This window comes from Engraulis encrasicolus, chromosome 1 (assembly GCF_034702125.1).
Source record: "Engraulis encrasicolus isolate BLACKSEA-1 chromosome 1, IST_EnEncr_1.0, whole genome shotgun sequence".
NCBI classification, from domain to species: Eukaryota; Metazoa; Chordata; class Actinopteri; order Clupeiformes; family Engraulidae; genus Engraulis; species Engraulis encrasicolus.
In genome coordinates this window covers 28,833,722-28,856,276 of record NC_085857.1, presented here as the reverse complement: position 1 = coordinate 28,856,276, position 22,555 = coordinate 28,833,722, and the positions used below count along the sequence as shown (strand labels likewise).

At 41.0% G+C, this 22,555-nt stretch overlaps 2 protein-coding genes across 4 annotated transcripts in view; both read left to right on the top strand.

Moving 5' to 3' along the window:
- Nucleotides 1-22,555, top strand: part of LOC134449837 (zinc finger protein 2-like) — a 148,184-nt gene that overhangs the window by 111,320 nt on the left and 14,309 nt on the right. The gene's annotated exons all lie outside the window — the stretch shown is intronic.
- On the top strand, nt 845-21,392 carry LOC134449821 (zinc finger protein ZFP2-like). 2 transcript variants are annotated; one of them, XM_063199937.1, is made up of 6 exons: nt 845-1,129; nt 1,333-1,509; nt 1,839-1,900; nt 2,764-2,842; nt 16,261-16,597; nt 20,082-21,392. In XM_063199937.1, the coding sequence occupies exons 1-6, from the start codon at nt 1,109-1,111 to the stop codon at nt 21,341-21,343; spliced, it is 1,938 nt and encodes a 645-aa protein (XP_063056007.1). In that variant the 5' UTR covers nt 845-1,108; the 3' UTR covers nt 21,344-21,392. The 2 variants fall into 2 exon arrangements, with proteins under 2 accessions (XP_063056007.1, XP_063056000.1); XM_063199930.1 differs by lacking the exons at nt 16,261-16,597; nt 20,082-21,392 and adding exons at nt 3,773-4,106; nt 10,151-11,524 and having other exon boundaries at nt 859-1,129.

Sequence of the window (22,555 nt, the reverse complement as noted above, 5' to 3'; positions counted from 1 at the left end):
TGATATTTAACTTTCATGGCTTGTACACTCGCCTCCAAAAGAGTTGGCGCCTACCCATATGTTTGGAATAACAGCTAATAACCTGACTTTCTATTAATCACTTGGCTTCAGAAGTCACTCATATGAAAGCTACAACCCTTTCGAATGAAAATGAATGTACAAAAATAAATTTCATGCACCAAAGAAAGATTGACCCTTTAATGAACACAGACAGGGCAGATTTTCACAAGACAAAAGTTTTGTCGCCTATCGAACATAATGTGAAAATGAGCAGATAAGTCACTTCAAAACACTTCAAATACGCAGATCGGGTGTCATACTTAATCACTGATTCACTCACACCTCTCCAGAAAATCAACTTTGGCCTTAGGTGTATGTTTAGGGTCATTGTAATCATGGAAAGCAACACAAGGAAAATCAATGGAGTTCAATGAGAGATGGTGACATATTTGCTATTCGTAGAGCAATACATTTTTAACTTCATGATGTAATCAATGATAAAAGCCCTCACACACCAGCAGCATGCATGCAGCTCCACATTTGGCTCCACATGACATCCTTGTTACTTTGCTGTCAGCTGTTTTTGTTTGTTTTGATCTGGTGACCCACACTTCACTCTTCACCACATACATTTCCATGCCACGTTTTGGTGCCAACTCACCAGTTTAATCCTAATCAGAGACTTGAGTTACTCAAGTCTCTATGTTCTAATCTAACTCACCAGAATTGAAACCCCATTGAAAATGAATAGGGTTTTTATTTCTGGTGAGTTTAGAATTAGTGGTCGTAAAAGAGGCATACAGATGTTGGCGTTTCCTCGTGCGCATGCTCTCCACTCCGCACGAGGGCAGCAGTTACCATAACTTGGCTTCTTCGCCATTATACTGTATGTCTTTTCATTGTAGGCCTATGGTGTATGCATTTTTGTTTTGAAATGTTTAGCTAAGCTCTAGATTCGGTATTGCAGATATTTCGAAAATGTCTCGTTTCATTATGTCCACGTTAATGTCCCGTCTTAAACATGTGATTGTAATTCACGGAAGAGCCAGGGTAGCCTAATTTCTAGTGAACGTGCGATAGGCAAGGCAACATTGCAGAAAGCTGTTGTATGATCGTGGATACTAGCATGGTAAGTTTATGGGTTTTGAAAAGGAAATCATGTGCATAATAATATGAATATATTACTCCGGGAACAGTTATGGTTGGCATAACATGTCACAGTTCATGTCGTAAAGACCGTATCTTTGGCTACAGAAGAACACTGTAACACAACCCTTTAAAACAGCCATATAAGTCGTTGTCAAGAATGAATAACTGGTGATTTTCTTACAGGATTCAGAATGTAGTGCTTGGGTTTTGAAGTCAGGGTTACAGGGAAAAGAAGTTCAGTTGCACCAAATATTGGAGTATGAAGAACAAGTATGCCAGTGCCAGACTCTGAGACCGCAGGTAGAAGATCTCCAGAAGAGACTTGAGGAGAAGGACAACAAACTCATTCAGGCGAACAAGGTGAGACCATGAACGCGTTTGCTTAAATATTTTGGTGGTGCACGACCCTACAACCCTAGCTTGCCCCTCGATGATTTTTGGTATTATTGGTTGGAAATGGAACATCTGTAGGCTATATTATCACATATTATACAGTGTATAATAGCCTTCATTGGATAGTAACTTTCCAGTGATGTGTTCTGGTGCGTTTCTTGAAAGCGTAGTTGTTAGCCGTTATCAACTTGGGTAGTTGTCAATGGGAATTTGCATTGCCAACAACAAAGTTAGCAACTATGGTTTCCAGAAATGCACCCCAGACCCTTCCTGTCCCATCTCTTCGCTTCCAACAGGTAATCAAAGCACTGAGGGATGAGGTGCAGACACTGCAGCAACAGCTGGAGCAGCACAGACGGTCAGTAGGCTACAGACACTCAACCATCTTTAGCTCCACCTTCCACAGTCAAACATGCCATTGTATGTGTCATGAACTTTTGCAGATTGCTCACTATGTGGAATATTACAGTCACCTTAACTAATTCAACAATCTAGCTTGTTAACATTCAATACAATTCACTATACAACTTGCCTTGCTTTTTGATTTAATAGAATACGTTACTATTGTAGTTTAGATGAGCTCTTATAAACCATGACATATTTGTGCAAGACACAGAGAAACCCTGTGTTCTCACGGATGGTCACTCCACCAACTGCCCAGGTGAAGAACCTTGCTAATAGAGCTCGAAAGTGACGTCACTTCCCCCGATTTCATGGGACCTCAACCAAATCGTAGCATGTAATCCAATTGCGGTATTAAAATGGCATTTCGATCCCCTTCGAGTTGTGCCACGAGCTCCATATATGTTGTTTCTGATATTTTTGCTTAATTTTTTGTACGAACCCCCACATTTTTTAGAAAAAGCTGTGTTTCTTCACATTTTTCATGCCGACGGTCTCGGAACAAAACATTGATACTTCTGCATGAAAAATCTTTATCTATCATCTTAAACAGCATATTTGTAGCCCAGCGCATATCATGACTGAGATCAGAAGATATTTACTCGCTACCACGTTGTTAGATGGTCAGCTTAGGTCCCGTGAAACGCGGAACTAAGGGGCGGGACTTTCGAGCTCTATGTGAAACCGCACCAAACAAGTTCCATCACCCTTCTATGCATATGTATGGGACGTGGAATCTAGAACTCTGCCATGTAAAAACGACTTAATCAGTGCATCCTGACATTCCACCGGCTGTTGTTATTGTGACTCCCTCCACAGGAAGTACCGAGATGACGACACAATTGGACAGAGACGTCAGCAAGGTCGGCGTGCAAGAGGAAATGACATCACTGCATTGGTAAGCTGCCTGTCAGTCAAATCCAGTCACGAGACCGGAATTTAGTACTAATTTTAAAATTTAGTAAATGTAGTACTACTGACAGGTGAGGAGGAGGAGTTGAAGCCAGGTGCGTTGCAAACTTTAGGGTGTAGGACAACGCGTCTGAACTTTTGGCCAATCAGTTCAAGGGTGCGCCACCATGGAGGCGATATGCAGACCTTTGCAATGAGCATCAATAAGCCCGTTTATATATTCGCAATTATCGGCTTATTGGAATAAACAGGTTATTGGAGTAAACGGTTTATTTGCTGTTTATATGCAGTCCGTCGGTTGCCTGTGTTCCACTAAAGTGTGTGACGCGAAGCTAGAATTTAAGGCTTGTGATTGGCTACTTGTCCTTCTAGAATTTCAATAACCTGATAATAACCCGATTATGCTGGATACATCTTCAGAAATCAGTTTATTAGCCAAAAACCTTCCTGTGCAAATCCGATTTCTCAAACCGATAACGGCAATACACTGATTAATAAATAAATCAATAAATCAAACGGTTTATTGATGTTCATATAAACGGGCTCAATGTGGATTAGCAACTACAGGAGTTGTGAGGCCCATTTGCAATCCTATTCATCCTGCGAGAGTTTGACATCATGATACACGTGTCTATCGCAGCATGACCAAAATTTGGGAAGTCGGACAAGATTTCTAACCAACATGCAACATGTTCAGTCCAGAATACATTGCTGCCGGAATGCAGATATAGATGTTGTGCAAAAGTTGAATGCACCTAATTTGATGAGCCAAACATAATCTCAACACCAGTCGAAGTGGCTAGTAAGTTGTCTTTTTTTGCCAGCCAAACTAAGTTTTCACTAGACACAAAAAAAGGATTTTAAGTTGTGCAAACTCCTCACTTGAACTTACAATTACGGCGTTTGAACATTTCAGGGTTGTGAGATCCCACCAAACGTCTTCCTGTCCTGCACTTCTGGAGACGACCCAACAGACACGCCAACATCACCACAGGAACTGACATCATCACAAGAACTGGAGGATGACTCGGCAGATTTTCCAGCGTGTCCTGCTTATGATGATGATGATGCACTGACATCACCACGGCAACTGAAACTGCCTGTGCTGTCAGTGAAGCTACAAGACTGCCGTAAAATGCTGGGGCCTGGCGGAGTTTTTAAGATTCAACCTGTAGAGGAGATCAGCGATGAGGATTACAATCACGGCTTCAGAGGTTGTCAGGATGACGACAGTGACTTTGACCCAACAGGTAAGTTTAATTTAGTTACAAATAGACTGGGTGTTTCAACCCTTAACCGCTAAACCTCCAGCTGGCGGGTCAGCAGTGGTGGCCAGGTCAGGCCTCCACTCCAGCCCTCCTCCTCCCTATTAAACCACACCCAGCATGGGACTCTCTCTGCTGTCTCCCCAATCCTGGGGTGAGTTTCTCAAAAGAGAAGCTGTTAGCCTGTTAGCAACTTCGGTAGTTGCCAATGGGAAAATGCATTGAAAACAACAAAGTAGCTAATGTAGTAAGCAACTTTGGTTTTGAGAAATTCACCCCTGCGCAGTACAGCTGACTTCCAGAGCCAGAGAAGGATAGTCTGCTTCCAGTCCACACTATTACATTACACTTAGCCGATTCATTATGTCAAAGGGACTTTTACAATCCCTGGAGCAATGTGAGGTAAGGTGCCTTGCTCAAGGGCATCAAAGTTTCAAACAAGTTTATAGGTGAAAGGGTTCATGTTTTTTTGGGTTGAAAATCTTTGTTTTTCACACTCTAATCTATTAGTGTAGGAACATTCTACAAGAGGTACTAACACACAAGCCCAGGTTTTAATCTCCAAACCGAGCCGGTTGTTTTAGAGTTTTAATTTTGACTCTCACCAAAGCCTTACGGCTGTGATACATGTACGTAAATTCCACCCGCTCTCAACCTGCTCGCTCGCCTCGCGTGATGACGTAGCATCGTTTCGAAATTTCGTCGACGTTGCATTGACGAGGTTACATGTCACATGGTGTAAAACTATTGCGGGATGAATGCGGCTGCAGTCAGATCTTGCAACCTCTGCAGTTGCTTATCCCCTTCAACGCTCGTCGGCGGACTGCCTCCGAGGTCACGCGCCCATGAACTGGTTGGTCAACAACTCACTCACATGTGTATATGGGTCTTGTCTCACACCTCTACACAAGTTTGCGCAGGTCCCCACTTCAGCTCCTCCTCATTGCCTGTCCCCCACTCCTCACACATGGTGTGTTAGTAGAGCAAACTGGTGCGAGCTCATCGTCTCGTTCATATTTGTGGCCGACTTTTAAATGCGCTGTATTTAATATAACACCCACATCGTGACAAGTTCTCGCTCACGTGCCTTTTGCAACATCGACGCTCGAAACAAAGTCGTCTGCGCCACGCTTCTACCGCTTTGGAAGCGCCCATGTAAATCAGGCGTTAGGAGGAGTTACGTTTTCAAATTTCCACAAATTTCCAGACTTGCGTCAGATAAGCAAGCAAGCAAGCAATAATAATAATAATAATAAACAGGACTTTAGGATTACAGTGAGTGGGGCTTGCTGGTGACAAGCCCACTCAATAAAATGAATTGTGAGCTAAATGTGAATGAACTTCCAGACTGAAAACGGGGTCTACTCTGGCCCTGAACTTAGCTGACACATTATGTCCGACTTATGGTTACTTAGGCACAGGGCATTGGTCATCCAAGGACTTTTGAAACCCCTGCACTTCCCCCTGCAGGAGTTCCCCCTGTACTTTAGGCCACCGTTAAAATAGACCCCACCTTATGTAGGTCCCCTGAATATAATTGTATTGCAAATGTAATTTATAAGATTTCTTAACAAAATATGTCATATTTCATGTGAAGCTGCATAACATTAAAATTATATTGAGGGCCAGACAAAACAACCCTCTAAATGGGTGGTTGACCTGACACCTTGTTTTTTCGTAACATTGGTTAAAAACCTACAAAACTATTATTTTTCCTTTAAAAAACAAATGCCAATGAAAGAAATATGTTTCATATTAGTCTTAGATGAGAAGTAACATTTTTGTTAAGATTTTTGTAAAGGTTATGTCAAATATCCTGCGGTGTGACTGTAACATTAATGAAACCTGGAATATAATATATATATGGGTGGTTGACGTTTAAGGGCGTAACGCAAAAAAAAAAAATCCAATTCCTGAAAAAAAAATGATGGAAAATCGTTGAAAGATTAAAAAAAATAATAAAGCACTCAGTGGTCCGTGGAATTTCGCCTTATTTTTTCCATAGGCATGTCGCACCGCAGGAAAATGAAGTCACACCACAGGAAATTCACTAGCCTAGAAATCTAGACGCCCCTAGCGACCGCAAATTGAATTTGCTACAGCTTTTTGCTGTACGGGTCTGGCTCGCCAGGCTAGAAATTCACTGCATTATGGCCATTTTAATCCTTTTGTATGCATGACTGACATCTGAGCTCATGCTACATTGTATTGTCTTTAATCTTGATATGTGTTTTCATTTATTAAAAAAAACTTTTTTGTCCCTCTATAAAAGCAGTCACACCACAGGACACCATAAAATGAACCTAAGCATGGCGTGACAGAAACATTGCAATATGAAGACATATTAAGAGGTTAATAGTCACCTTAAACTTCCACAGCACTCTCCAATAACTGAGGTACTGACTGGTTAGGAGCCAGTCTTTAAGACCCTTGTAGTTGGCCTTGCAGCTGCCCATTCACAAACATTGACATACATGTCACCCCACAGGAGGCAATTTGTGTTACGAAATTGAACTTGTAGTTAATATTACTGTCTTGAGTTTTTTTCACATTCACTTTATCTTAATATAAAGTTAATATTTATGCAATCATGCCAAATGCTTCATACATTATTCAAAATGTTGTTGGTTAATTTATATTTTCCATCATTTTTTTCAGGAATTGGATTTTTTTTGTGTGTGTTACGCCCTTAAACGTCAACCACCCATATTTCATTAATGTTACAGTCACACCGCAGGATATTTGACATAAACCTTTACATAAATCTTAACAAAAATGTTTCTTCTCATCTAAGACTAATATGAAACATAATGTACCACATCTTCTTTCATTGACATTTGTTTTTTTAAAGGAAAAATATCAGTTTTAACCGGGGCTTTAAACCGTTATTTTTATCCAAACGTTCCGTTCCGAACAGAAACGGAATTATAACGTTTCCGGTTATGGGTTCCACCAATAGATTGACGTTCCCGAACCGGATAGAAAAAAAAAGAAATTGTTCCTGGAATGGTTAATTTCGTTCCTGTCAGCTGATTACTCCACATAGGCCTAACTGACGTTAATTATCCAAGAAAGACGGAGGTGCAAATGAGTCGGCCTACATTCCAAACTGTTTATTCAGGCGGATGAAAAGAATATCCTCCAGAATTTTGTCATTCAAGGAGGACGACCTAAGCGGAGAAGCGGAGAATAAACCTCAATGATGAAAATGCGCACTCCACGCTGACTTGGGTCACAGGGAGCGCTATGATGGACATTGTGAGTTTGTGCATATTTGAAGCGGCCATGGATGCCCAATAACGCCAAACATTCTCAGTGCGCTTTACATGCGCTTCTCTGCAATGTCTTACAATGATGCAATGGAAACTCTGCCCTTTTGTATGACAGTGGTTTCTCTTATTTAAGATGTGGAATGGAGATTTTGTAATCCACAGCTCTCTCTCCATTCAGTCAGAGGATAATAAAATTAACCAACAACATTTTGAATAATTTATGAAGCATTTGGCATGATTGCATAAATATTAACTTTATATAAAAGTGATACTGTCCCATTTTTGGAAATAAGCTTATTTTACACTTCCCCTTGAGTTAACTACTACGGTTTTACCGTTGTCCTGTACTTTCAACCGTTCTCTGGGTATGGCAGTGCCAATTTTACCTCCAAGCTAGCAGTTAACATTGAGTCCTATGAGAACAGCTGGCGGCTAATTGGTCTCATAGGACTCAATGTTAACTGCTCTTATAGCAGGAAAACAGTTTTTTATAAATGAAAACACATATTAAGATTAAACACAATATCATTATCAAGTTAGCATGAGCTCAGATGTCAGTCATGTATACAAAAGGATTAAAATGGCCATAATGCAGTGAATTTCCTGTGGCGTGACTTCATTTTCCTGCGGTGTGACATGCCTATGGGTCAAAGACGTCTTTGTCATTCAGTGTTACGGACACCTTCTGCCGACGGTAACTGCAAAAAAGCATGATTTTTAAATTGTTTCAAGTGAATGGATGACAGCCGAGGCTTTCATGAATCCCCAGTAACAATAAATAAATAAAAAGAGTCATGTTTTTTACAGTTACAGTCAGCAGAAGGCATCCGTTACACTGAATGACAGTGCCATTTTGCACGTCTTTGACCCCTATGCAATGTGTTGATGCAGACACATTTTCCCAAAAATGGCAAAAAATTTGCGAAATTCCACGGACCATGCTTTCTTTTTTTCAAAATTTTTCCATCAATTTTTTTCAGGAATTGGAATAACTTTTTAAAAAAAATTGTGTTACGCCCTTAAACGTCAGCCACCCACACATAGGTTCCCCATCCCTTTGGGGAGATATCTCCTTCTGATACAGATGTCACATAATTCACTGGCAAGAGCTCACACAGAAAGAGCTCACAGTTTCACACAGAAAGAAAATCAGTCTTTGCTGCAGATTAGTTATAATGATTTTCACAACTTGGGTTGAAGCAGTGGTTCCCTAACGGTAGGGACACATACACGCGAATTTGCGAACTTTGCCATTCATTCCTATGAGAGAGGCGAAGGCAAGCGATGGCAAGCGAAAGCAAGCGAACAGGGGCGAAGCGAAGCGAAATTATTAAAGAAAGTTTAATGTTATGCAAATGAGGAGCGAATTCGCCTGCCGCGGCCCAATCAAATCAACAACATAACTGTTCCATTCCATTTGATTCGCCGCGACGACCTGATGACGGTTGGATTTCGCCTCTCTTCGCTTCGCTGGCTTCGCCTCCTATGTGTCCTTACCTTAACAGGGGGCCGAGTGGAGGTGCTGAAACGTCAACCACCCACACATAGGTTCCCCATCCCTTTGGGAGAGATGTCTCCTTCTGCTACAGATGTCACATAATTCACTGGCAAGACCTCACACAGACAGAGCTCACAGTTTCACACAGAAAGAAAATCAGTGTTTGCTGCAGATTATTATAATTATTTTCACAACTTGGGTTGAAGCAGTGGTTCCCTAGCCTGGTCCTGACCATCCCATAATACTACCATTTCATTTCGTATTTATGGTCTGGCATTTGTTTGCGCTGAAGCGATTGTAGGAAGCAAGAAGTTTGCACTCAGTTATGGTTTGAAATTATTGGACACCTCTCACCCAATCGCTGGCAGTTACTCAACAACAACATAGCGCAGACCAATGGCTCTGGCGCAGATGTGTACGTCATTGTCACGAGCGTTCTCCCCCTTTCGTCCCCACGTGGGGGGCGTATTGGCTTATTGGCTGTTTTCTGGGGGGGCGTTGCAATCAAAATTCTACTGCTCCAAGCACTCCACAGAGAAGCACGGCCAGACTACAGTAGTGGAGCCAATCCTTTGGCGGAAGTACGTAGGATGGCTCGCGAGGCTAGTGGTTCCCTAACAGGGGGCCGAGTGGAGGTGCTGAAGGGGGGTCGTGGACAAAAGGGGTATTGCATGAAAAACGGGAACAGGTTGACGGCTAACAGCTAACGTAATGCCATAATTTGTTTATGATCAATACATTGGCTGTCATCTGGATTTCTAGCAATATTAGCAGGCAAACTATTAATGGAAAACCTAGTAATATTAAGTGACAAAAAAAATCTGCAATTTAGATTTTCCATTATTATTTTGTCCGCTAATATTGCTAGAAATCCATTGCTAGGCTAAGACTATGGTGGGTGGAGGGGATCAGGAAAATATTCTTACATCCAAAAGGGGGTCTCCGCTGAAAATGTTTGGGAACCAACGGCTTAAAGGATGGGAATTGGGAAATGCTAATGACAAAGCTGTGACGGGCAAACAGTTTAAAGGCACGCTAGCACAACCATGTTCACATCATGCTAAAGTAATTGATGATTTTTTTTAGTTCTACCTTGTACCAGTGCCCTTGAGGAAGGTGCCTAACCCCACATTGCTCCTGGCCAACGACTGCAACCAATACTCTGTAAATTAAAGTGTTTCTTCGGATAAAGGGTCAACTAAATTTATTATAATGTCATGTATTAATCAAAGATTTTATACGTTTTTTTTAATTCGCAGATCGTGAAACTTCAGCTGTGAGGGAACAGAAGAGGCAGAGCAGAGGAGTCGGGAAAGTCAACAAAGCCAAATCCAAAAAGTATCTCTATGACAAACGTTTTGCATGTGCAGAATGCGAAAAGATATTTAGATTTCCAAACCAGCTGGCTCGTCACCAAAGAGTGCACGCCAAAGAGAAAAAGCGTATCACTGCCATGGCCACTGCATTTGATGACGTGTCCACTGAATCTACACATGAAAGTGCATCCACTGACTCAAACATCGCTGAGAGTCAACAGCCTTCTTTTGAATGTGACGTCTGTGGGAAGATTCTTTCTACCAAAACTTGTCTCAAAGTTCACAAAAGACTGCATACAGGTGAAATGCCATACTCCTGCAAAGTTTGCGACAAAACTTTCAGGCAGTTAGGTGGACTCTTTTCACACCGGAAACGGCATTCACAGGAGACTGGTGAAAATCCTGTCAAAGTGAAAAAGAAAAAGGATGTAGTGCACAAGTGCTCACTTTGCCCCAAGGAGTTCCCATATTTATCAAAATTAGAAAAACATTTTAGAATACATTCAGGAGAGAAGCCCTACCTTTGTAGACATTGCCCCAAGAGATTCGGCAGTCATTCGAATCGGAAAAGTCACGAAATTTTCGCCCATACAGACGAGAAACCTTTTGAGTGTCCGGTGTGTAGGATGACATTCAAAACTAAACTTTGCCTTACAAATCACGAGTCGATACACTCGGGACTGAAGCCGTTTACCTGCACGTACTGCAACAAGGCTTTTAGACAGAAGTTTCAGCTAAAGATGCATATAAGAAGGCACGTGGGAGATAAGCGTCACAATTGTTCGTTCTGCGACGCCAGTTTTGTGAATCACAGTGACCTCAAAAATCATCAACGTCGACACACCGGCGAGAGGCCTTACCTTTGCTCCATTTGCGGGAAGACCTTCAATCACGCTCACATACTGAAGACCCACCAGATAGTTCACACTGGAGAGAAACCCTATCAATGTTCTGTCTGTGGAGAGAAATTCTCCTACTTGCAGCCCTTGTATGCGCATGAGAAGAAAGTGCACAATATTGTTTCCTACCCGTGTCAAGTATGTGGGAAGAGCTTTAAATCAGATCGAGGACTAAAAGGGCATGGCTGTTTTCAAGGTCAGAATAGGACTCAAGTAAATAATGACGAGGGGGTTGACGCAGTGAAGGACATTGAGGGGATTGAAGCAGCGAAGTGTATCGAGGGGGTTGAAGTAGCACAAAACACTGAGGAGGTTTTAGCAGCAAGTTACATCCCAGACGTGGAGATGTATGGTGAAGAAATGACCTGAAGTAGTAGTGGGCGATATGACTAAATTAAATCGTGAATTGTGAAATCGAGTACAAAATCGTCTCTGTTCTTCTTTCCTTTGTGTTCATTTTCACCAGTGGCGATGTCTTGTCTTTGGGAGAGGGGAAGCTCATGTTCGGTGTAGGAAGATTTTCTTGGCTCCGTGTGGGCCCCATAGTATCAATTGAACTTTGTTTCAATGCAACAGCCTATATGAGTATTATTGAAGGCATTTCTGAAGGCAAGTGGTACCAAAGCAGCACTAGGAAGGAAGATGTACCTAACAAAGTGGCCGGTGAGTGTATATTACAACACCCTAGGCAAGGGGTCAGCGATTGATCTGGGCCAAATATTTTCAGACAAAAGCATCGCGGGCCATGCTTTTGATTGCAAATTTGATTGCAAATGGAACATTTTGCAGTCAAAAGCCATGAGAAGAAAAGTTAATTCAGACTGCAGGGCCTACAAAATAGAATGGTTGAAAGGTACTGTATGTGTTCAGTTCATCCTCCCTGCTATATAAAAAAAAAAAGTTTGATTATTTTTCATATTTTTGAGGCAACCTTTTTGTGTTCATATACTGGTATATACAGCCATGGATATGACCACTTTTTCAGGTTTTACTACTTCCTGGCATGTGTTACAGTAAAATTAACATTGCTGTATCATTCTGCAAACCCCAACTGTGATGAAGTTGGGATACTTGGTAAACTGTGAATGAAATCAAATTACTATCATTTTTGAAAAATTCAATCCAGTGATTAGGTGTAGAATAGTGTAAAGACGACAAATTAACTGTCTAAACGGAGAACAAATAATTATTGTTTTGGGGGGAATACAGTACAGTCCAAAAGTACGGACATACCTTCTCATTTAATGCATTCTCTTTATTTGTCTATTTTCAAGTAAAAATGCCCAGTCAGCCATGTCTAGAACTAGACTCGACTAGAAATGTAGAACTAAACTTTCGAGAAGTTTCAAACCGGTTTAAACAGCATGAGAAGACACTCAAGTCGGGGGTTATATTTTGAAGGGAGGCCTTCAATTATTGCTACACAATAAGACCAATTTACATTTCTACTATGTCCTAACAGTTTAGCTAAGGACAAGCAGGTGATAAAATGGCCAGCTTGTGGTCAAGACCTGTCCTATTGTAAGCACTATAGAAAGGAAAGCACCACGAAACATGATGAAGAATACACCTACCATTTGAGCTGTTGAAATCATGTCCAAGACGGGAATGAACACTGTTTTATTATTACACTGTTATGTGTTGTCCTTTGTTTTGCTTCCTTTTATTGCCCCCGTCCCATTTCTTTTGAGGCATGTTATTTTTTCATATTCATGAATATTTCCCAAAGCAATATTTTTTTGTCAGTTTTGACAACTGATATGTTTTCTTTGTACTGTCCTTCCTATAATGTAAGAATCAGATGTTTTTTAAATAACAGTAGGCCTATATTGTTATTATTCACAATATACCTAGGGTCCCAACTTCTATGGAGTTGTTTGTATAAACTACTGACAACATTACCTCTGAATCTCGAATTAAAATATTGTCATTTAGAGCATTTATTTGCAGAACGGTATATAAATGGTCAAAATAACACAAAGAATGCAATGTTTTCAGACCTCAAAAAACATCCAAGGAAATCAAGATATTCACTTTAAAATAAATAATAGTAATGTTTTAACGAAGAGTCTTCAGACTGAAACCAATATTTGGTAGAATAACCCTGGATTTTAATCGTAGCTGCTCTCCACTCATCTTTCACATCGTTTTTTGATTGATTTAATTCCACCCCAGGTGCAAAGATTCAAGTTGCTGAGTTTTGTTTGATGGCTTGTGACCAGCTCTTTTCCTTCTGATCACATTTCATGGGGGTTCCATGGGACTCAGGCCTGGAGATTGGGCTGGCCATGACGGGGTATTGATCTGGTGGTCCTCCATCTACACCTTGACCAAGCTCTGCTGCGTGGCATGATGCATTTATCCTGCTGATAAAAACAGTCCTCTGAGTTCAGGGACATTGACCCTTATTGATTATTGATTTATGATTACAATAATAATTATTATTATGATTATTATTATTATAGTATTCTTCTTATTATTAGTATTATTATTATTATTATTAGGTTCATCATTGTTGGTGGTTTTAAAAATGTTGACATTTCAATTAGGATAGCCTATCTGTAACACTTGATTTCAATGGTGGTTGGTTTAGAAAGTGAGCACATAGGCCCTATCATGATTTATGAATGGCATCGTGATACATAGGCCTACAACAAATGTTGCACTCCACCCCGCACGAGGGCAGCAGTTAGCATACTTGGCTTCTTCGCCATTATGCCATTGCATGTGTTTCACACAGGATGCATTTGTTTTGAAACGTTTTAAGCTCTGGCAAGGCTTTTGGCAGTATCTTCTCTTCCGAAAACAACACAACTCGTTTCATTATTTCCACCTAAATGTTGCGTCTTAAACATTTGATAGTCATTCACGGAAGAGCTAGGGAAATTGCTGGTGAACGTACGACAGGCAACAGTGCAGAAAGCTGTTGTGTGGTCGTGGATAGTCCATAAGCATGGTAAGTTTTTAGGTTCTGAAAAGGAAAACCTGTGCATAATCAATATAGGATTCCTCCGGGAACAGTTATAGTTGGCATACCATGGGCCATGGCATACGTGTGCAACTCGTTTCGAACAGTTCATGACGTAAAGACCGTATAGGCTAGCTTTATACAGAACAGTAACATAGCCTGTCAGGAATTTTCAAGAATGAATAACGGGTGATTTTCTTACAGGATTCAGAATGTAGTAGGCCTACGCGGGTTTTGAAGTCACGGTTACGGGGAAAAGACGTTCAGATTCAGCAGTTAGTGAAGTATGAAGAACAAGTGTGTCAATGCCAGACTCTGAGACTGCAGGTAGAAAATCTCCAGAAGAGACTTGAGGACAAGGACAACAAACTCTATCAGGCGAACAAGGTGAGACCATATTATAAATGGCTAATGAACGCATTTACCTCAATGTCTTGGTGCACAAATGGAATAGAATTGTATAACAGCCTTTATTATATGAATTCAGGTAAATTGGACCACTTTTCCCATTCACTAATATGCTAAAAAAAAAAGTGGCCCAATTTACCTGAATTCACCCTATTTTCCAAATTGGCACTTGCCAGTGATGTTCTGAGCTGCAGTTCTGATCCTTCCTGTCCTGTCTCTTCGCCCCCAACAGGTGATCAGAGCACTGAGGGATGAGGTGCAGACGCTGCAGCAACAGCTGGAGCAGCACAGACGGTCAGTAGACCTACAGACACTCCATCCTCTTCACATCCACCTTCCACAGTCAAAGATGCCTTTGTATGTGTGATGAAGTACTTTTGCAGATTGCTCACTATGTGGAATATTACAGTTACCTTTACTAATTCAACAGTTCAGCTTGTGAATATATCCAATGCAATTCACTACACAACTTGCCTTGCTTTTTGATTTAATAGAATAAGTTACTGTTATAGTTTAGATGAGCTCTTGTGCAAGACACAGAGAAACCCTGTGTTCTCACGGCTGCTCACTCCACCTACGGCCCTGGTGAAGAACCTTGCTAATATGAAACCGCACCCAACAAGTTCCATCACCCTTCTATGCATACTGTATGTAAATAATAACGACCGATGAGGTGTCCCGATATCAAGGGACTCTGCCATGTAACAAACGGCTTATTAGTCAGGGCATCCTGACATTCCACCTGCTGTTGTTGTGACACCTTCTACAGGACGAACCAAGATGACGACACAATTGGACAGAGACGTCAGCAAGGTCGGCGTGCTAGAGGAAAGGACATTACTGCATTGGTAAGCTGGAGAGACTGGAATTTATTTTACTAATGCCTTAATAAACCTTGGCAATAGCATAAGTAGCCTAATAATCAGGTGGGTTTCTAAATTGATTGTTTTTTTTAATCACCAGCAATATTATTAGTAGATGTTGACAGATGCATTCAACTTTGTGCAACGTCTGTCAGCGAGAACTGGCCCTCACAGCGTGGATGGTGTTAAGCACAGCACATCAAAAGTCGACCCCAGATTTGCACCATTTGCACTCACACTAGTCTGATTTACGTAGCACAATATCACATGTGAGGTGTTAGGGAACAGGTGGGGAGGGGGAGTTAATGTGGGGTGCGTTGCAAACGAAAAAAAAATGTATATTTTTAGGGCCTTTTTACGCCTTTATTGGATAGGACAATTTGAGATGGAGTGAGGAAGCGAGTGGGAGAGAGATGGGGGAGGATCGGCAAACCCGGGTCGCCGGTGTAGCAGGCAATTGACCTACCGTTACAGCCACAGTAGGGGCAGTGTTGCAAACTTTTTAGGTGTGTGGGACAACGCGTCTACACAGACGTACATCAACGGGGAAAAGCAACTGCAGGATTTGTGAGGCCCGTCTGCAATCATATTAATCCAGCGAGAGTTTGACATCATGATATACGTTGTGTCTTCTCTGCAGCATGACTGAAATTTGGTAATTCGGACTAAATTTCTAACTATCATGCAACATGTCCAGTCCAGAATGCATTGCTGTCTGAATGCAGATATAGACGTTGTGCAAAAAGTTGAATGTACCTACTTTTATGTGCCAAACATAAACTCACCACCAGTCAGTGGTGACGAAGTTGTCTTTTCTACCAGCCAAACTGAGTTTTCACTTGACACAAAAAAGGATTTTAAGTGAATGTACTCCTCACTTGAACGTAATGCAACTGTTGTGTCTGAACATTTCAGGGTTGCGAGATCCCACCAAACGTCTTCCTGTCCTGTACGTCTGGAGACGACCCAACAGACACGCCGACATCACCACAGGAACTGACATCACCACAGGAACTGGAGGACGACTCTGCAGATTTTCCAGCGTCTCCTGCTTGTGATGATGATGATTATGCACTGACATCACCACGGCAACTGAAACTGCCTGTGCTGTCAGTGAAGCTACAAGACTGCCGTGAACTGCTGGGGCCTGACGGAGTTTTTAGTATTCAACCGATGGAGGACATCAGCGATGACGATTACGATGACGGCTACAAAGGTTATCAGGATGACGACAGTGACTTTGACCCAAAAGGTAAACTTGATTCAGTTACAAATGCGCTAGTTTTTGTGTGTGTTGTGGCTCTTTGTATTCTTCTCTAGAACTAACGGAATTTCAATTTCTGTTGTTACCTGACGTCTTTTGGGTTTGAGACTAAAATATGAATATGAGACAAGAGTTCAGAATGTCAGCATTTATTTCCTGGTAAAATAATGTTTGATACGTGAAAATTGTCCGTACATACCACCCGGTGTTTAATAAGAATCTGAAGTCCATTTAAATTTTCAGATACGATGCAGGTCCATTCTTTCTCCATGGGGCACCTAAGTCACGCCCTCTACTTCCTGGTTCATGGGGCAGGGGGAGTCAAAAAATAATTACTGGGCTTGAAAATGAGTGTTTTTTTGACACCAATCCAAACCTTGAACCTCCACCTATGCACCACAAATCCAAAAATCACTCATTTTCAAGCCCAGTAATCATTTTTTGACTCCCTCTGCCCCATGAACCAGGAAGTAGAAGGCGTGACTTATGTGCCCCATACATACCAGGGCTTGACACTGGCACCTGCCAACCAGCCAGATCAAGTCGGTTTTATTAAGTCAAGTCAAGTCGGTTTCATTGTCAATTTCTTTACCTGCACTGGTCATACAAAGAATTAAAATTACTTCTCTTACTTTCCCATGCAGACATAGACATGGACTTTAGGTGTGGACATAGACAATTAGGCATAGGCAGTACACATACATTACACCTAGAGTACCTATACAATACCCTTACAGACATATAAAGTGCAAGACTGGGCAACAGCAGACATACATAGAACATATGGGTGATTGACGTGACGCCTTGTTTTTTCGTAACATTGGTTAAAAACCTACAAAACTGTTATTTTTCCTTTTAAAAAACAAATGTCAATGAAAGAAGATGTGGGACATTATGTTTCATATTAGTCTTAGATGAGAAGAAACAATTTTGTTAAGATTTATGTAAAGGTTTATATGTCAAATATCCTGCGGTGTGTCAATAACATTAATGAAACCTGGAATATAATATATATACAGTATAAATTAACCAACAACATTTTGAATAATGTATGAAGCATTTGGCATATTTGCATAAATATTAACATTATATTAAGATATGTGAATGTGAAAAAAAACTCAAGACAGTAATATTAACTACAAGTTCAATTTCGTAACACAAATTGCGTCCTGTGGGGTGACATGTATGTAAATGTTTGTGAACGGGCAGCTGCAAGGCCAACTACAAGGGTCTTAAAGGGACACTGTGTGAGATTTTTAGTTGTTAATTTCCAGAATTCATGCTGCCCATTCACTAATGTTACCTTTTTCATGAATACTTACTACCTCCATCAAATTCTAAGTATTCATTATGACTGGAAAAAATGCATTTTTCATACATGAAAAGGGGATCTTCTCCATGGTCCGCCATTTTTAATTTTAAAAAATAGCCATTTTTAGCAGCAAAAATGACTCTACTTGGACCATACTAGAAAATATTTGTTTATTACTTAGTAAACTTTCATGTAAAGATCAAATTTGGCAATATGCAGCCCAGTTTCAATGAGTAGCATAGTTGCAGTACCTTTTTTGACCATTTCCTGCACAGTGTCCCTTTTAAGGCTGGCTCCTAACCAGTCAGTACCTCAGTTATTGGAGAATGCTGTGGAAGTTTAAGGTGACTATTAACCTCTTAATATGTCTTCATATTGCAATGTGTCTGTCTCACAATGCTTAGGTTCATTTTATGGTGTCCTGTGGTGTGACTGCTCTTATAGAAGAATAAATGAAAACACATATTAAGATTAAACACAATATCATTACCAAGATAGCATGAGCTCAGATGTCAGTCATGTATACAAAAGGATTAAAATGGCCATAATGCAGTGAATTTCCTGTGGTGCGACTTCATTTTCCTGCGGTGTGACATGCCTATGCAATGTGTTGATGCAGGACCCATTTTCCCAAAAATGACAAAAAATTAGGCAAAATTCCACGGACCACTAAGTGCTTTATTTTTTTCTTTTTTTTCCCATCATTTTTTCAGTAATTGGAATAACTTTTTTTTGTTGTTGTTGTGTTAAGCCCTTAAACGCCAACCACCCACACACGCACACACGCACACATACACATGGTTGATGCAGGACACATTTTCCCAAAAATTAGGTGAAATTCCACGAACCACAAAGTGCTTTATTTTTTTCTATTTTTTCCCGATTTTTTTCCCATCATTTTTTTCAGGAATTGGAAAAACTTTTTTTTTCGCGTCACACCCTTGAACGTCAACTACCGATATATTAAGAGGAGGTATTGTTGTGCAGTTCCAGTTATGTCCTATTTTGACGATTCTGACTTAGTGATAGTAGCATTGTGAAATAATAATAAATGTAAAGTAAGCAATTGTATGTGCAATATTTACAACTAGTTGGTAGGTAGCTAATTTTCCAGTACATTCAAGTAACAGGCATGAAGCAGTTGCAATATGTGTGTGTGTGCATGAGTGCTTGCTTTTGAGTTAGTTCAGTGTGTGTGTGTGTGTGCTGGTTAAACTGGGCTGTGGCTGGTAATCATTTCATATTACTAGCCAATTTGGTATGTTACTTATTCCTTGGTATGACATATCAGAGCAGCCTATATGCTGTTGTTTGCCCCTTGTGTATTAATTTTTTGTGCGGACATAAGTTCAAGAAAAAGCTCTGTTACATAGTTTCTATTTTTTATTTCCATGTAGAAAGCCATCTTCTGAGATTAGATGTACAGTGTGTCATGATTTTGTTTTGTTTAATGTGGCATGTAGAAAGACTGAATGGATAGTGAATCGGGAAAACCACAAGCCACAGTGGCTGGTGAGTGAAAAAGTTAATGTCAATCTCTAATGCATACCTAGGCCTTTCCATGATGACAGCCTTGCTGTTCCAATACTTTTAGAGGGGACTGTATTTGTTTGACTATTTTTTTTAGCATTTTTTCCTGTGTGAGTGTGTGTGGTAGCTGATTACATTGCTATAACAAGAAAACTGCTCTTAAGTGACTGTGGCTTTTGGCTTGAGGCCGGTGTCATTGCCCATAGACCCAGTCGGCACCTCTGGCCCGCACGTGAAGCGGCTTGTTCTCTTTCGGTCGAATCGTAGCTGTCACGGTTTATATAGGAGGCGGGCGCCTATGAGTGACCGCTCAACTCAGCCAATAGGCGTGTTTTTAAAAAGGCTTCAAGAGCGGTCGCACGAGGGCGCTAAACCCCATAGAGTCAAAGTCTGTGTCTCACTTATCTCCCTCAGAGAACCGAGGGTATAGAATATACCCATACGTTTTCCCCTCCGTATCCTCCACCGCTGGTCGTGCGGCACTCATCATTCCCAGTCATTACAGAAGAACCGTTTGATAAACCACTACATGCAGCGGGTGGAGCATACGGAGGGGAGTGTCGACTAAGTGTATTATAATGTCATCTAATAATAAAAGGTGTTATATGTTTTTTTTTCTTTAATTCTCAGATCCCAGCTTTGATAAGCCTGCACCTGCGAGGGAACTGAAGAGACAGAGCAGAGGAATCAGAAGAGTCAAGGAAGCCAAGTCCAAAGAGTATCACTATGACAAACGTGCCACTGCGTGTGAAAACGCATCTGCTGAATCTCCACATGAAAGTGCGTCCACCGACTCGCCCAACGCTGAGAGTCAACAGGACAAGGACGAAGACTCGACGTCTCAAAAGCCTTCTGCGGAGTGTGATGTCTGTGGCAAGATTCTTGCTACTAAAACATGTCTCAAAGTTCACAAAAGACTGCACACAGGTGAAATGCCATACGCCTGCAAAGTTTGCGACAAAACTTTCAGGCAGTTAGGTGGACTCATCGCACACCGCAAACGCCATCCACAGTTGATGGGCGAACAGCCTATGAAAGTTAAAAAAAAGGACATAGTGCAGAAGTGCTCTCTTTGCCACAAGGAATTCTCCTCTTCATCAAAATTAAAGAGACATGTTATAACAGTACATTCAGGAGAGAAACCATTTGTTTGCAGCCAGTGCCCCAAGAGATTCAGTAGTAAATCGAGTCGGAGAATTCATGAAACTGTCCATACAGACGAGAAGCCTTTCGGGTGTTCGGTGTGTGGGAACACATTCAAAACGAAACTTACCCTTAAAGTTCACGAGTTGTCGCACTCTGATCTGAAGCCATTTACCTGCACGTACTGCAACAAGGCTTTTAGACAGAATTGCCAGCTAAAGATACACATAAGAAGACATGAGGGAGACAAGCGTCATAAGTGTTCACTCTGCGACGCCAGTTTCGTCAAAAAATGTGGTCTTGTAAAACACCTACGTCGACACACTGGCGAGAAGCCTTACCTTTGCTCCATTTGCGGGAAGACCTTCAATCACGCTCACATACTGAAGACCCACCAGATAGTTCACACTGGAGAGAAACCCTATCAATGTTCTGTCTGTGGAGAGAAATTCTCCTACTTGCAGCCCTTGTATGCGCATGAGAAGAAAGTACACAATATTGTTTCCTACCCGTGTCAAGTATGTGGAAAGAGCTTTAAATCAGATCGAGGACTAAAAGGGCATGGCTGTTTTCAAGGTCATAATAGGACTCAAGTAGATAACGACAAGGGGGTTGAGGCAGTGAAGGACATTGAGGTGATTGAAGCAGCAAAGTGCATTGAGGGGGTTGAAGTAGCACAAAACACTGAGGAGGTTTTAGCAGCAAGTTACATTCCAGACGTGGAGATGTATGGTGAAGAAATGACCTGAAGTAGTAGTGGGCGATATGACTAAATTAAATCGTGAATTGTGAAATCGAGTACAAAATCGTCTCTGTTCTTCTTTCCTTTGTGTTCATTTTCACCAGTGGCGATGTCTTGTCTTTGGGAGAGGGGAAGCTCATGTTCGGTGTAGGAATATTTTCTTGGCTCTGTGTGGGCCCCATAGTATCAATTGAACTTTGTTTCAATGCCACAGCCTCTATGAGTATTATTGAAGGCAGGGGGTACCAAACCAGCACTAGGAAGGAAGATGTACCTAATAAAGTGGCCGGTCAGTGTATATTACAACACCCTAGGCAAGGGGTCAGCGATTGATGTGGGACAAATATTTTCAGACAAAAGCATCGCGGGCCATGCTTTTGATTGCAAATTTGATTGCAAATGGAACATTTTGCAGTCAAAAGCCATGAGAAGAAAAGTTAATTCAGACTGCAGGGCCTACAAAATAGAATGGTTGAAAGGTACTGTGTGTGTTCAGTTCATCCTCCCTGCTATTTAAAAAAAAAAAAGTTTGATTATTTTTCATATTTTTGAGGCAACCTTTTTGTGTTCATGTACTGGTATATACAGCCATGGATATGACAATTTTTTCAGGTCTTAAAACTTCCTGGCATGTGTTACAGTAACATAAACATTGCTGTATCATTCTGCAATCCCTAAAAGTTGGGATACTTGGTAAACTGAATGAAATCAAATTACTAGCATTTTTAAAACATTCAATCCAGTAATTAGATGGAGAATAGTGTAAAGACGACAAATTAACTGTCAAAACGGAGAACAAATAAGCTTATTGTTTTGGGGGACATACAGTACAATGCATTCTCTTTATTTATCTATTTTCAAGTAAAAATGTTACATGTCCTAGAACTAGACTCGACTAGAAATGTAGAACTAAACTTTCGAGAAGTTTCAAACCGGTTTAAACAGCATGAGAAGACACTTGAGTCGGTGGTTATATTTTGAAGGGAGGCCTTCAATTATTGCTACATAATAAGACCAATTTACATTTCTACTATTTCCTAACAGTTTAGCTAAGGACAACCAGGTGATAAAATGGCCAGCTTGTGGTCAAGAACTGTCCCATTATAAGCACTATAGAAAGGAAAGCACTACGAAACATGATGAAGAATACACCTACCATTTGAGCTGTTGAAATCATGTCCAAGACGGGAATGAACCCTGTTTTTAAAAAAAATATATA